The 16,451-nt window shown below is 44.2% G+C and overlaps 1 protein-coding gene across 1 annotated transcript in view; it reads left to right on the forward strand.

Annotated features, from left to right (window-relative positions):
- The first annotated feature begins 512 nt into the window (after positions 1 to 512).
- The window catches only part of RBFOX2 (RNA binding fox-1 homolog 2), a 115,660-nt gene continuing 99,721 nt past the window's right edge, over positions 513 to 16,451 (forward strand). The window contains exon 1 of the mRNA XM_082499657.1: positions 513 to 525. Coding sequence (XP_082355783.1) covers positions 514 to 525 — 12 coding nt within the window. The 5' untranslated portion in view covers position 513. The remainder of the gene's footprint in view (positions 526 to 16,451) is intronic.

Raw genomic sequence — 16,451 nt, forward strand, 5'->3', positions numbered from 1 at the left:
GGGTGGGGGGGAGTGGGTCCTCACCCCCAGTGACCTTGGAGGACAACGCGCTGCCTCATTCATGTCTAAAGATCCCTCTTCTAAAGTAAGCATGCTCCGGCACTGGGAGCCGGGCTGCATTTATTACTAACCCCACCCATCCCTGCCTCTTGCAAGAATCTTGTGAGGCCGAGATTGTGTTTTTAGAAGCAGAATGACAGAGAGAAATTCCCTGGAGGCGAATGCAGAGTGTGTGCTGTGCACGCCAGTACAGACACACGGGGCTGGGAACTCCCAGGGAGAGATTAAGTGCGAGAGAAGAGCGCAGAGCAGCCAGAGCTGGAGGAGGGGGGTGGAGGAGGCGAGACGCTTTCTAAGCCTCAAACTGAGCCGTTCGGATTTTTTTTTTTTCTTTAAAAAAAAAAACACCAAAAAACAAACCCTCAACCAACCTTGGTCTCGACAGTCTTACTGAAGTGCTTTTGCGTTGCCGGATCATCTCACTGCTGGGTTTGAAGGACCCAGGCTAACATGATGTACCTCTGGGTGAGTAGAGAAGCGTGTGTGTGAGGGCTTGCACACTTTGCACATATAAGGAATGGAAAGCTGAAGGACTCTGCACTAACGTGAGCGGCCTTCGTCGTTGGGATTAGCTCTCTGCAGCCTCTACACACAGTGGGCTGTAGCTTTCCCTTGTGAAAAGTAATATTTAGAGCAAGTACTGTTAACTGGGTATAGAGCAGGCTTTTCCTGTGGTTATAAGTTCCTCTGGAGAGAACAGTTTTGGGCAGGTGCCTCGGAGACAAAATTTTTGGTATAATGCTGCTCACTGTCTGCCATCTGTGAGACCTGTGTGTGTGTATATATATAAAAATATATATATATTTCACGCATAAGACTGTTCCCATGTGCCTCTGCCTGTAGTCACTCAAGGAGCAGGGAACAAATACGTAGTTTTGGAATCTGGGGCTTTGGGGGTAGAGGGAGAAGCTGTTTCAACAAAAGTTGGATGCAAGGTTGTTTTTCCAGAAGTTGCACAGTTACTTGAGTTTCTGGTGGAGTATGGAAAATAATGTCAGGAAAAACACGTGTAAAGTATTATATAGATCCAGCAAGCAAAGTAAAAGCATATATAAAAGCATATATATTTTCAGCCTTTGAGCAAGGACTGGAATTTCCTCTGGAGCAGTCAGCTGTTAGGCTGCTCGGTTAGTCATCTATGTGTAGTTTTGTCTGCTCCTGGGCACCCTTGAGATCAGCAGTTTGCCCTTGGGTTCCTTACCTAGATACGCGAGGTGAAGAGTAATCAGTTTCCAAGTTTTTGTTTGTTTTGTATTTTTTTTTTTTTAAATTTGTTCATAACTCTGAAGGTGGGGGCTCTCACTGCCACTGTTTTTAGACTCCAGCTCCCCATCACTCCCAGGAACAAACACTGGTTTATTTTAGCAACAAAGCAAGCCTTGGAACCCGGGCTGAAGGATTTGACTTCCCTCCTTTGCACATACACACACTATCTTTGTTGCAGGGTAACTTGATTCTATGCTGGGGTATGCACACTTGCCTGGTTTCGTCCAGCAGGCCCTGCTGGCAGGCACGTCCACCGTCTCCGCTCTTCCCCCTGTTGCAGCTTGGCATGTGTGACCCCGAATTGGGGTGCCGGTTTTTAGCGAGAAAGGCTGGGCAGCAGGCCCTGTGGCTCAGCTAAGATTTGTGCTTGGTTTGGTGGGTGGGGTAAGAAGAGAAATAATTCAGCCATGCTGCTGATGATTTTAGATAAGCAGTAAACAATGGAGATGTTCCTTACCCAGCTGAAACGCGGAGGATGCCGGCGAGTGTGGGAGCCGAGAAGAGTTGCCTGGCTGTCTCGCCTCCTCCAGCTGGTGAGGGGTGCAGGAGCACTGTAATATAAAGTGAAGTTGTCAGCCTGCATGAAGACGGGCTTTGGCCCAAAAGGTGAAGCGCTGTCCCAGATTCTTAAGAGAGGGCTGAGTTTTGGGGTGTTTTCCAATGGATTGAAGACCAGTACCCTTCTGTGGGCTGCTGCTTCTGCCTGCACCCTAAACTTAGGGCAGCAGTGTTGCTGCGCTTGTGTTGCAGTTAAACTTCAGAGGAGTGGGGAAAAGAAGTGTTAAATGCTTGAATAGCTGAAGGGGTTTTAAGGGCATCATCCAGGCATTGTGCCATGATAATTAAGAATAAATAGTGAATTTGTGCTATCTGGGTATGATCTTTCCCTTCTCGGTATAGGTTACCCTATTACTTTCGGGGAATCTTCCCCTCTTTCATCTTTTCAGGAACCTTTTCCTCCGTGCCCATTTGTGTTTCTGCTTTAAGCTCTTTTTATCCCGATGGGCTACATAACCTTTAGCAGTGAGAACAAGGAGCCCTGAGTGACAGATCTGGTTTGGTGTAGGGTTTGCTGTGCCTTGGCTGTACCTGTTTCTTCCTTCTTTGCTCGTAAGTTCCCTCCCGTTCCCTCCTTCTTCCCCGTGCTGTGTTTTTTCTTTTCTGTGCTTCTTGTCTGTCCTTGGAACGTCAGGACTTCAGTAGATGCATGGAGATTTGTACTGAGTCATTCCTTAATTCAATGCATGAAGCTACATTAATGCAATGTTAAATTTGAGGTTTTAAATATGCAAGTCCTGAAATCCAGAATTAAGGTTCCCACAGCAACCATAATGTTTCTCCCCCCCTTAGGGGTGCACGTTACAGAATTATCTTCCTTGAAGAGATTGTGCGATATTGAATGCTGTCACATTTGACAAATAATAAAATAAAAAGGAGAATGTGCCTTCCTCTGCAGCTGTAATATGGTGTGGATACTGAACCCGAAAGTACAGGCTACCTGCAACATCAGAGTCTCTGATTATAATGCTGTCTCTGAAATGAAGTGGTGATGTAGCCTCAGTTCAGACTGACATTCCTGCTTGCTGAACTGTATTCCCTCGGGTGAAACTTGTTGCAGGATACTCTTAAATGAGGGCCTTGTAGACTGCAGGGGATTGTGGGCTGTGGAGAGTTGGAGAGTGGGAAACTTAAAATATCTGTCGTGATGACCTAATGCTTGGCATTGTGAGGGAAGTGAAGGCGTCAGACTAGCTGTGCCATTAAATATCAAGAGACGCTATTTGTCTTAACACTTTTATTGTGTAGGATGCAGTTGTATAAAGTCTTTCTGAGGCAGAGATAGTATGATAGTCTTTCTGATGTTGCAGACCATTCAAGTGCATACATCTGATCATCAGTGTTGAAAACTCAAGGTGGATACTTCGCCTTATAGGTGTAGGAGGTGCATATAGGAGTTCTGGTTTTGCAGATGAGTATTTTGTTCTTAGGGGACCTTCTAAATCTTCCTTTTTCTCTTCTCTCACTCATCCCTGTTTGCCTGCAGCTGTCTGGGCTCCTGATTTGCTCAAGAGGGCTCCTAGGCATCCGTTCTCTGGATGGGACATGGGGTAATTTGAGCTACAAAGGCGAGAGGGTCTTCGCTTGGAGGGAGATGTGTACTGACAACAGGGCGACAGGCGTTCTGCTGGCAAGAGCCAGGAGCAGAGTGGTTTGAGTGTGGGAAAAGTGCTCAACCCTTTTCTGGATAAGAAAGCCCTTTTTTTTTTTTTTTTCATTTATGAGCAGATGAATCTGTGTGTACTCTGAGTCATAAGATATAATCTAGAGTCATTTCATTCCAAGTATTTTCTAAAGAGCATGATGTGTTCTGAGAGTTGCATGTATGAATGTTGCCTTGTTGGAGGTCTGTTGTTACAAGAAAGGTTGAAAGGAAGGGGCAGCAACCCTAGCAAGCAATTTATCAACCATCCTTCTCCTGTGCTCAAAGACAGCTGAAACTATCAAAGGCAAGAGGGACCAAGGTAGGGAAGGTCCATGCTGTTGCTAGGCTTCTGGTAGGGAAGCAGTGGATTCATCGCTCTGATCTCAGATTATAGTGGGTATAGATAATTTGCTCATTTCTCGCAGCCATGTACAGAGTACATGCTGAGTGTTTGTGAGAGGCTGGCTGCCTATTGCAACTAGAAATGATTTCTTTCTCTAGAGCCCTGTGAAAGTGAAGATCTTACCTAGACCTACTAATTACCTACAATATAAGCAAGAATAGTGTTAGTAAGCTTGCCAAGCTCATTTTGAAATATTTTTTGTTGGTTTTCTTCCTGACCTGCCTTTTACTTGCCTTTTTGTCACTTAAAAGCCTCTCCTTGCATTCACTGTAATAATTTTTCCCTCTAGGCTCTGAGCTCATCAGCTTTCCCACCAAGGGATTGCAAACCCAACTCTGCTGCCAAACTTGGGTCTTAGCAACGTGCTTTTCCTCACGCCATGTCTTTCTATTATTTGTTTGGTTTTTTTGATGAAAGGTAGCTATTGCCGGTGAAAAATATGGTCATTACAGCATGGCTTTCAAAGCATGCGATTGATAGCAGCAGAGCAAGTGGCTATCCAGGGAAAACTGCCTCCCTGCTCTGTTCTGGTGCCAAGCCTGGGGCAGCCATTGCTGGGGAAGTCTGGCTGTGCCTGTAGGCCTTTGCTGGAACCTGTTTGTTTGGAATGGCAAATAAACATGTCAGCCATCAACTGAAGCTCTGATGGGATGGAGAGTGCAGTTGCTATGTGTGAAAGGTGCGCACACGGTGTGGTCAATGCTAAGAGAGGATAAGAAGTGGTAGCCTCTGGGAGACTGTGGCTGTGAGGGTGCCATAAGATTTTCCTGAATGCGTTAGAGGTCAGGTCTGGGTGAATTTCTGTGAGCGTGGTAAAAGGCACTTTGTCTTAATGTAAACACCAATTTTGGATTCTTGCTCTGGAGCGGGAAAGCCCTGGAAAAATCATAAAATGGATCTCATGCAAAGATCCCTGAGCTAGTAGCCTGTAAGCTGATTCCCCAGCCTGCAAGTCCCGCGGTGCCATACTGTGGCATGCATATGTAGCAGCTTGAATCCAGAAGTAATATAGTTATGTTTGTCCAGTGCTGCAACTGAGATAATGAGTTCTGCTGCTCGATAAGGTTTATTAGCTTTGGTGCAGCACCTCGTGAACATGGTTATACCGCTTCCACACCTGAGCTGCTCCGTGCACAGCTGTTTTGGGGATGTCTGCATTGCGTTCCCCTGGGGGTTAGTGTGACAAAGCAACTTGCATCTATTTGCATCTAGGGTTTTATATCAGCTTTGGAGATTTGAGAAACAGAAAGAAGAGTTTATGAAAAAGATTATATAATGTGACCGCCTCTGTTATTAGAGAACTAGAGTTGATAATCCAGGTGATCTTTTCCAGTTCTGTGTTCCTGCAGGCGTGTAATCCTGGAAGATGCCAAGGTCACTACTGACACAAGAAAGCCCAGTGCAGTTCAAAAAGAGAAGGCATTTCAGATTACAGTACTGACTTCAGAGAAAGGAGATTTGGTATCAGGATGATCTATTCTGTATGCTACATTTGATTAATATAAAAACAGGTAAAATCAGTGCCCAGCACATTGCTATCACGTTCAGGAATTTCCTTCCCTAATGAATCTAAACAAAAGAATTAGAGGGATGTAGGCTGGCTGAGTTCGTGTGAATTTCTCCAGCGGCTCTTCTGCCTGTCTGCTCTATTCCCACCTGTCCAAACAGCAATGAGCACAGGGGACTCTGTTTGCTGTAAGCCTGTCCAAGTCTTGCGAGACTGACGGGGACCGGGTCCTGTTTAAGTTAGTTTTTCACCATACAGTCTGTTTACCTTGGAAGGAAGAAAATAAACTGTAAGAGAATAAGAAGAGAATAAACCTCAGCCTTCCTGGTTTCCAGCTGAAAGCTTGAGGAAGAGCACAGATAATAGCGATTTGAGACTGAACATCTGTGTTTCCTGCACTTCCCGTGGTGCTTATTTGCAAACCTTAATTCCAGCAGCACCAGAACTTTACCCTTGTCCTAACCCCCAAGGATATGGCAATGGTATTGGAAAAGTCTTTGAGTGGATCTGAATTTGGATGGCTTGCTTTGGCACAGCTCTAAGCAGTCACTAGGGTATCAGCTGCATATGTGTGTGTGCTCAACCAAAAGTACAATTGGATGGCTTGTGCAGTTAGCTGGAAGAGATCCCTTTGTCCTTCAGCAAGAGATACTGGGTACAGCAAGAGTTTGAGTCAGGTTGTGGGGTCAGACAAAATGTTTTCTTTAGGGAGTTCATAGAACCATATAATGGTTTAGGTTGGAAGGGACCTTAAAGATCATCTAGTTCCAAACCCCCCTGCTATGGGCAGGGACACCTCCCACTAGACCAGGTTGCTCAAAGCCCCATCCAGCCTGGCCTTGAACACTTCCAGGGATGGGGCCTCCACAACTTCTCTGGACAACCTGTTCCAGTGCCTCACCACCCTCAGAGTGAAAAATTTCTTCCTGATATCTAATCTAAATCTACCTTCTTTCAATTTAAAACCATTATCCCTTGTCCTATCATTACAGTTGTCCTATCACTATCAGTTGTCAGTTTGGAGGAGGATCTGCGATCTGTACCTGCAGTACTGCGGCTCTGGATGGTACTCCGTGCCAAGGGCGTTATAATGCATCCTGCAGCCGTGCATTGGAGAGGCAGGCTGTGCTGATGGACCAGTGCAGATAATTCCATGCTGGAAGTGAAAACGGGCTTGTAGAAAATTAAGAAATCAATCGAGGATGTGCTTTGTGCCCTCTGGTGCTAAATTATTTTGTTGAAAGTGTTAAAGGTTCCTCAAAGCTGTGAAGAAGCTTAAACAAGTAATTAAGTTTCCCTTGTCTGTCCCTTAAATTTAGGTTTCATTGTTCTCAGAGTCCTACGTCTTATGACTAATATACTGCCTGCACAATGCTCTGGCTGATTTTTTACCAGATGGTTCTTGGGTCTCTAGCCGAATCCAGGGCAAAGGCAGATAGATAGTTTTTCTCCTGCCACAAATGAAACATGCTGTCCCCCACACAATGCTCTAATTGAATCTTGGACATTAAGACAACGATGAAATGAAAATATTTTGACCAGATGACAATTCTTTTTAGATATTCTTAGGGATTCATCGTGCTTTAAGGAGCTGGCATAGGATGTTACTGGAACATTCCTCTGTACTTTTTCTATAATTTATAAATCATCTAATGTTGAAACAAAGTTTAAATGCAGGAAAGTGCTGAAATTCAAATGTGTATAAGTGGCTAGAAAACAGAAAATGTGCAGCATGATCTGCCTGTTGCTACTTTTTAACTTTTCATTTCTGTTGTAATGGCCTCCTTTTTGATCCTACCATCACTACAGTATAGTGATCTCTGCTTGCATCCATGATGTACGTTTTGGATGGAGAACCCTTCTGAGTAAAGACAAAGTATCTCTCAGGGAGGTGGCAAAACCTATTTGGCAGCATAAGTGGGGTACGTAGCTCCATCAGGACCATCTCAGTAACGTTGCAGGGCAGCTTTGCTGACAGGCCTGTTGGATCCAGCACTAGTTTCAGCTATTTCCCTGCCACCCCGATTTATTACACTGAGATTTTTGGCTGCTGCTTTAGTGAGGAGGAGGAATGAACGCCGATTACTCTTTTTTGGTCCAACCCGCTGAAAAGGAGAAGCACTTTCAGCATAGGTGAGGCTATTGATTGTGGCATCTTTTAAGAAATGGGCAGTATCTGCATTTTAAAATGTTAGTGTTGGGGAAATTTTTTTTCTGCAGCAAAAATTTTGCTAGAGTGTGTATAGTGTATGTGTAACTGCTATTTTTAAGCATCTTTAGGACTCAAAAGTGCTGTAGAAACATGAGGTGCTTAAATGCTTTTTCCTTGCATGGGGAGTGTTGCTCTCCAATGTAGCTGTTTAGCTGTTGTGAACAGGTGTGTAATAAACACCCCTTCCCACTTCAGCCGAGCAGGGTGGTGATGGATACCCTCTCATTTAAACATGCATGTTTTTCTCTCCTATGAGAATAAAAACTTTAAAAATAGTATACGTATCTAGAAAGAATAGAGTGCCTTGTCCTGTCTCCCCTCTTTCCCTCCCCCCTGCTACCAACTCAAATTACTGGCAAGCATTGGAAACTTTGGGGCAGGGGAATAGAGGTGCAGCTGGCCTGCATGTGTTGCACCAGCTGTAATGCAAATGATACATGCTGAAAGAGGCTTTTCTCACTTTTGTAATTCTTGGATATTGTTGTGCAATGGTGACATGCGACAATTTGTCTTAAATGTGTTTGCTGATATGTTTCGCAAAGTATACTGCGTCCTTTGTTCCTCACCGGCAAGAGACAATATCAAAATCCAATTGCTTGTCGGCAGCATGTCTGAATGCAGCTGGGACTGTCCTCCTGGCTTTCCTATCCATCAGTCCTGGGGTGATCCCATCACACTCTATACCAGTTAATTTAGAGCTGTCTGGAACGCATACTTTGGTAAATCCTCAACTTTCTTGGCTGTTTGGACCATTTGTTATGTACCACGTTTTTTTGTCCTTTGTTTCCGATAGCGGCAGTACCTATTGCTCTTCGGCCATGAGAGGGTGGAAGGGCGAAGTACCTGGCTGCCCTGCACACTGGTTGTCTGTAGGTACCAGTCAGCTTTTCTGCTGTTTATCCAAAGCAGGGGCGCTGGGGGAGTTCAGTTGTGTAAAAACAAAACCTGATGTTGATTTAATCCCATTACATTGCGTTGATCTCTCAACCACTGGACTCTTAGTAGGATTCCAGCTTTAATCCTGTAAGGATCAATCTGGCCCGTTGCTTTTCTGTCCTGATCCTAAATCCCCATTTAATCTTGTTAATTATACCAGGCCTTTTTTGGTTTTGTTTTTTTTTTTCCTTTGTGGACCAGCAAAACTGCATTAAATCTTCACGTTGCTGCCGTCTCTGACCTGGTGTTTTTACCCTTTGTTCATCCTGTTGAGGAGCAAAGTGCTCCTGAAGGCTGATTTTACCATTACAGCAGTGCCACATCAGCCTTTGGTGGTCTGGTGTGTGCTGCATCAAACTTCTGTGGAGTCAGCTAGTCATGCTGTTGTGCCGAATCCCTCCTGGTTCTGTACAGGATTTTTTTTTTTTTTTTTTTCACTCTGTTGTTTGCTATTGTGCTGTCTGAAGGGGGTGGGTAATCATGGAACATAAGAGCCACTTTAAAATAAGAAAGAAATTTGAAAGAAAAAAGGTTTTTCAGAGCAGAATCCCATTGACTGGCATTGAGGACTTTGGGGGAGAAGACAATTTCAGGGAATATGGAGTACTCTTAGGGTGATGAAACAAAGACTCAGAAAAGGAGGGGGGGTCCCAGGAGAAGGCTTAGACAGTCCCATGGTCCACAGATACATTCTGAAGGTCACTGAGAAATTCAGCTGCTTAAATCAGCCCTTTTATGTTTACGTGTGTTTGGTGGCTTAAGGAGAGGAATAATGCACATTCAGACTTGAGGCTCTTTATCTTCACATTGCACTGTCTGCAAGCCTCCAAACCCAGCGCAGCCTTTTCTGTGTAATGCACAAGGCCAATTTCTCACTGTGACAATCTGCTCCTGGCACTTGCAATAATAGAAACTAGCTGTGCTTAATGTATTCATCTCTGGTATTTCCTATACTGTAAAGAAGAAAACCAACCCAAAATTGCACCTACATTTGCTGTAACTCGATCAAGAGCTGACAGATCATTTCTGGAACATGTCTGTGCTGGGATCCTCACCGCTCTGCCAAATTTTATGCCTTTATCTTGCAGTGCTACTCCTTCCCTCTTCCCTGTCCGTGTCGCTCTGCCTCACCTAGCAGAGGCTTCTGCTTTTCCAGCCTTTCAGCCAGATCCCAACTTCCGACCATCTTGCCAGAGCACTGCGGGTCTGATTTCCTTCCTTGCCAGAACGCAGGCTGTAGGGATGGGTCTGCCGTAGAAGTAGCCAAGCTGATTCCCCTTTTAACCAGACAGAGGGGAAACCTGTCTTAGATCACAGAGGATGAGCTCTCTTGATGGGTTTATTCTAATTAAAGCAGCCCTGGTGCTTAGTTTTTGGAAAACACTTGGAGCCACGACAAGAGGTGGCAACTGCTTTTAAGTGAACATGGGCATTTTCCCAGCAGTTCTAGGGTTAAGGAAATTGCAGAAGGGTGACATGGTGACTGTGTTCCCTATTTTTGTGTGTTGCCAGTAGCGAGAAGGGGGAAACTTTGATTTCTAATCCGCTTTGGAGGAGGCTCCGTATCAGGGCTGCACAGAAACATCCAGTCAAGCAGCTCCTTTATCATAAAGGGGATTTTAATTAAAACTGTTCTCGCATCATGAGCGGAATGAGCGTCAGTGCCAGCCAGCCCTGTACTGGGCATTTATCTCCTTCAAACCACATTACCAGTAATTGCTGCATTAAATCAAAGTCGGGGGAGATTACAGGTCTGAATTGGGCAGGCGGCCGGTGCCAGCGCGAGGAGCTCCGTGCTGCCGAGCCGCTGATATGGGAACCCCCTCCGCCCCTCAGCTGGGGGTGAAGAGTCGGAGGGCTGCTGGATCCCAAGAAACCCTTCTCATTACAGGGCGGGAATTTTTGTCATAACCTAGAAGTGGCAGGCTGTATGCTTGGAGCATTTTAAGCTGACAGTGTTTTTCTATTAACTTCTTTTTAAAATATACGAACCCAATAACAAAACAAACCCTGTGGCATTGCCGTCCCACTCCTGTCTCCTGTTTGGATCCACCACAGACATTCACTTTTGTTCATCTTCTACTGCTTATTCCAGCCCTGAAACTCCAGAATAAATCACCTCTTCTTTTGATATGTCCCTTTCTACCCTCCTTGCTACAGCTTCGCTGTGGAGCGGCTAACTTGGTCCCTCTCTGCCCTGACATGGGAGAACTTCTCCCCTTCTTCACCTCTCTCCCCACTGAGGAGTTGTATCATCCTTGACCTGTGGTTCCTTTGCCAGCTATGGCTCATTAGTTTGTTTAATTGTTTTTCTAGGTTTTTAAGCATTCTGTTGTCTCTAGCTCTAGAACAGCTGTTTCCCTTCTTGTCCCTATACTGTGACGTTGGTGGCTCCAAAATACATCTGATCATCCTAGCATCGCTCTTGCTTCCGCTCTCCAGACCTCTGGCAGGGCGAGGATGAGGAATGGCCATGCCCACATGAGGTCTTAGGCATGTGGACTGGCCGAAGTAATTAAATCTCTGTGGGCAATCAGTGAACTATCAAAATGTGACAGCTGGATTTCTAGGGGCTGCTATTAGATCTGGCCCATATTTGTAAAGCAGGTAAGTCAGGAACAGAATGTGCAGAAAGAGTGGGGGTTTTATTTTTTTAATGTGGCCATCATTTTCTTTGTTTTCATCTTTATGGTGGTTATATATTTTCCTGGTCTATTGCAGACGATCTGGGGCAGTTGGGTGGCAGTGACTGTTTTTCTTCATTTTGCCCAGAGATGCCTTTGGCAATCTGCCATTCTGAAGTTTGCCTCCTGCAGGGTTTGCGCATCTACCACATTCCTCTGCTGCAGAAAAGGGTCTCATTCCAGCACTGTACTGAGGACCTGGTATTGTACATGAAAGAGGATGCTGCAGCTTGACCTGCCTGCTAAAGCAGTTCAGTCGCAGACCGTTGAGCTGTATTAGACTTTCAAGATTCACACAAATTTCTCAGAAGCTATCTAATTCAGAGCAGTTGCAGGAGGTGTGCCTGCTGTGCCCCTTCAGAGCTTGAAGTTGCAGCTTTTGCTTCGTTACAATATGAGCTTGAGATGCAGCTTAAGTATTGCCCTACTTTAACTCTGGCCTATGAATGAATCTCTGGCCTGAGATAAGTGGTTCTTTTAAATTCGTGCTAAGAGACCCATAAAGCCATAGAGGCTGAAGTTCGAGTGCTGCTGATATCCAAGCCGATAATGCAGCGGGGTTGCAGTTAATTTTTGCGTTGGTAGTCCTGTTACCATGAAGTGAGAATAGCCCCACTGTAGAGTAACTGGAGAGATGTGCAGGGAACATAAGCCAAGTCTTTGGTGGAGATTTCTTAATAGTGACAGAAAACAGAGATAAGGGTTTTCATGTGAGCCAGGAAACCATCTTTATGGGTTCCTGGTTTTGGCACAGAGGATGCAGATAGTGGCAAATTGGGGTGAATGAACATGTGTGATTTTTTTTTTTTTTTTTTTTTTTTTTGTAGAGGTCACAGAAAGCTGCTGAAAAGAGCAAGTATCTTGATCGTGCAGATGGTGCGACTGGAGAAAGCCCTTGGTGGTGGTTGTCCAGGGATTTCAGCTGCTGTGGCTTGTTTTAGAACTTGCTGGGAGATGAAGCTAGCTCACAGGAAAGGACTTTGAACTAAGCCGTGTCAGGCTTTATTCTGTCCTCTTGGCTCCTGGGGAGAAGTGTGACTCGCAGTTAGCTTACGTGCCTATAGCAGACCTCTGTACCCACATCTTGGGACTCTGTGTGAGAAGATTTCCAGAATTTTGATCACTCCTGCTTTCACAGAAATGGTCAGGTTTTTTTGAAACCTATCTAAACAAAATCTAGGTGTTTGCTGCCTTTTACTATTTTTGTCTTAGTCTGAGGCAGAAAGTGATGAGAAGACTGCTTCTTGCTTAAGAGCTGGCATGGCCTCATCATACCTCTTCTGTTCTCTACCATAGCCTTCTACTTCTCTACTAAAACCACCAGAGCAGGGACACAGCAGTAATTAGCACCTCTGCCCCAACAGGGGTAGTCCCTGGGGTCACTCCCTACATTAAAGCATGCATTGCTGCTATCACCATTCATTTAGTGTGTCTGACTTTCTTCTTTCAGGGTAAACTGCATCGTTCTTGCCAAACCTCGGCTTTGCGTGCTATTTCTGGATCCTTTCTGTGCACTCAGCAACTGCACCAAAATCTTAACTGCCTTACTTCTGGTATCTTGCTCTTGAATCTCTTTGGAGCTGCCTGAGTTTGGGATTTTTTTTTTTTTTCTTTAAATGGGAGTGGGGAAAAAGCAGGATTCATCATCTGAAGCTTAGGAGGCAAGCAAGATTTTGAACTGAGGCCTACAGAAATTAATGGACAGATGTAATTCTGAATCATGTGACTGTCTTTACAGATTTATGCTGAAGGTGTCATATTCTGTATACTGCCACGCTGGAACTGTTTCCAAATGATTTCTTGAGATTTATTTGGTGACCTGCTGTTGCGGCAGCTAAAGGTCCTGCCTGCATGTTCTCCAGTTCCTCAGTTCCTGCCAATAATGTGGTCTCAGACCCAGCAATCTCACGTAGACTGTGCTGCCTGTTTATTTCTTTTACTTCCATTCAATTAAGAGTTCAGTTTAATAATTTTGACATGTTTTGTCTCTTGCTTGCACAGTTACAGTGTGTGGGCAGCTGCTCTGCTATTCTGGTTGAACCAAGTTGGGCAGGGAATGCCTTTGCTTCTGTGTCAAAAGAACAAAATGCTGCTCGAGAAAACCTTTCCCCCAAATTCTGTTTTTGTTTGTGTAGCTGGGAAGCCATACCACTCTAAGGTAGGGATAAATTTAAGTCCATAGTAGCATAATTTATTGTGTGGACACTCTTTAACTTGGAACAAGTACCTTTTTCTATTTTAGTTTGTCACGTGGAAGCAATTTGATAAGCCAAGTGGTGAGGTGAGGAGGAAAATCCATACCAAAACTGTCTCCATTAGGGAGCGAGCGCTCAGCTAGATGAGTAAGACGGCCACATACTGCAATGCTATGCGATAGTTGATCATGTGCTCCCTTCACCCCAGGCAAAGGCGAGGTAAAACGTGTTAGTTCAAACCCTCGGCAAAAGTAGTTTATCCTGCAAGCATTCGCAAGGGACTGGGAATGCACGTGGCGTCACCGACGGCCTCACGGCTGCCACGCAGCGACTTGCTGCCGGGACTGAGATAACGGTGTAACTATACTTATACTACGGGGGAAATCGCCTGTGCGCTCCAGCCCTAGTTTGTGATTCATTCAATTAAAAATACTTGGTGAGAGTATCTCTCATACTACCATCTGGTGACTTTTAATAATATTTATTCTTAGGAAGATAGTTCTTTAAGGAATTAACCTTAATTTTTGTAGGCTTAGCATAGATCTGGAGAAATGCTCAAGCTTAAGCTGCTGTGTTTCGTAGAAGAGTCAAGTCTTTCTCTTTTGCATCTCCCTGTTAACTGTCTAGGTATAAAAGTTGTCCCCTTAAGGATTGGCTAATTGTACTGCTGCCACTTGTTAAATGAAAAACCAAGTGGGAGTATGAAAGACAAAATGGGCAAAGCTTTTCTCTGTTTGAGTTTCTGAGCTAGCCAATAGATCTAGCAGCCTCTGCAGTGAAGGAAAACTGCCTCTGCTCTATTCTTTTTGTCTGTGTCCTGTTTCTCCACTGCCCCCAAAGGAATATAGAAAGGCAGCGGAGCTGTCATGTAATGTCTAAACTACCAAGAGAAAACTTCTCTTGTTTGATGTTGAAATTCTGCATCTGGACACCTTTTTGTATTTCACGTAACATGCAAAAAGCATTTTGGTGGACATGTAGCACTATTACCAAGATCAGTGCATATAGAAGTAGTCCCAAAAGAAAGCTGTGCTACGATCACCTTCTTTGCCAAATGGCTTAGCCCAAAAGTACACTTATTTTCTTCCTGAAGCAGTGCCAAGCACTTAGACTTCTCCTTGAAAGGAGGCCCAGGCCCAGCACATGGATTTTTTTTTTTTTTTTTCCTAGAAAATCCATGTATACTTTCTTTTCTGCCTTTATACTGTGCCTTTGGCAATAACTAAGGTGATGGAGCCTGTCTCGTCTTGGAAGCTCTTTTTGGACTTGTTGTGTGTTATACTCGGGTGTGCTGGAGTTTTCTCAAGATGGCATAATTAAACTCTGGTTTTTAATGCATGTAAAGTGATGGGTTGGGGTAGAAATGAAAGTTGAAGTCGTGTCTTCTATATGCTGCTGGTATATCCAGACTGCTGCCACATCTATTTTGCAACTTAATCACTAATATATTTTTGTGAGTTACTGTTCTGTTAAAGCTGCCTTCCTGGGAGGCAGCTCATTAGCTAGAGTCATGCATAAAATCTCGGTTCTGGGAGCACAGTCTTTTGACAGAGAATTTTTCAAACTTCAGATCAGTGCTCATTGCTACCTTGTATTTTTCCTTTGTAATAATTTTAGAGACAGACTTTGGGCAATCTGAGTTTTGCTTGAATTGACTCTGGGTCCTTGTCCAGTAGCTGAAGTTGCGTGGGCAGGATCTTTACTTCCAACTTCAGGAAGACTGCCTACACAGATCTAACTTCAGGATCAAAGGTCTTTACTCCTGCTATTTCACCAAGAGTCTTTGTCTCTTTTGACAGCCATGACTGTGTAGATTGGGTACTCGGAGAACTTGGTTTTTGGTTGAGAAAGATCCAGTCTTGTGATTTCACAAGTCCTGTTTTGGTCTGTAGGTTTCTGGAGTTTGCTAATGCTACCGTTCTACTGGATGGCTGTAAGAAAGCTCAACAAAACAAAATAAAGTCAGTTGTCTGGCAAACAGAGGTCTTGCAATAAGTTGCTTTAGCAGACTGACATGGCATCATTGCTCTGCCTCCATTTTCCATGTCCTTCCCTAAAGCAGAGTTTGAGGCTTTGAAAATAAGTGGTACTTAAGAAATAATTATTTTTAATTCTGACCTGTCCTTTTATGCTGTGTATTTGTAATTGTGTTTTAAAACTGTGTTAGTTTGCCAGTCTAGACAAACCATTAATATTTAATAGCAACACGTAGATGATGCAGTGAAGAGCTGAGGGCGGTAACAAGATGCAGGTGTCTTATGTCCAAAGTTTAGAGGGTGCATGGTGCCTAGCTATTAAGCCACTTTAGATCAGTTTCAGGACTACAGACCTAGGTTGAGGAGTGTTTAGAGTGGTAGAGGCAGATGCAAACAAACTCCATCACTTCGAAGTAAATTGCGAATGGAGAATGTGTCACAGAAGAAGATTGAAAAGGGAGATGTTCAGCACTTTGAGGGGAAAGGACATGACCAGAAGCTATTTCAGAGCTTCCATTTTATTAAATACTGTCTTTGGTATTTTTCTCTCTTAAATTTTCTTGAAATCATGAATTTTGCCCATAAAAACTGAGAAGTGTAATGGCTGAGGTTCCATTGTCTGCCTGAGGTATTTCCTTGGCAGAAGCAATGAGTGTGATAGGACTACCTTCTCTGCTACATGTTGCGTGGTATTTGCTGCTTTCTCTAGCTTTGGACTTCTTAGGCTTTTTGCCAGAGGGATTTTCAGTTTCCTTGGACTCAAAGTGTATTTTTGGTAATTTCATTTGTGCTAATGTGTTTTAGGAACATTAATCCTAATGAACATGAGGAATCAGTAGCACTAACTAATCGGACCAGGTTCGGGCAAGCAGTGGCTCCTATGGCTTTACCAACGCATTCAAATTCTTTCCTGTGATGTCCTTATTATGCTCATCCAACAAGCTCTCGTTTGCTTCTGCTGCCATTCCATATGCCCCAGAACTGCTGGTTCCATTTCTGCTTAATGCAT

The sequence above is a fragment of the Vanellus vanellus genome (assembly GCF_965231255.1).
Source record: "Vanellus vanellus genome assembly, chromosome: 1".
In the NCBI taxonomy this organism is placed as follows: Eukaryota; Metazoa; Chordata; class Aves; order Charadriiformes; family Charadriidae; genus Vanellus; species Vanellus vanellus.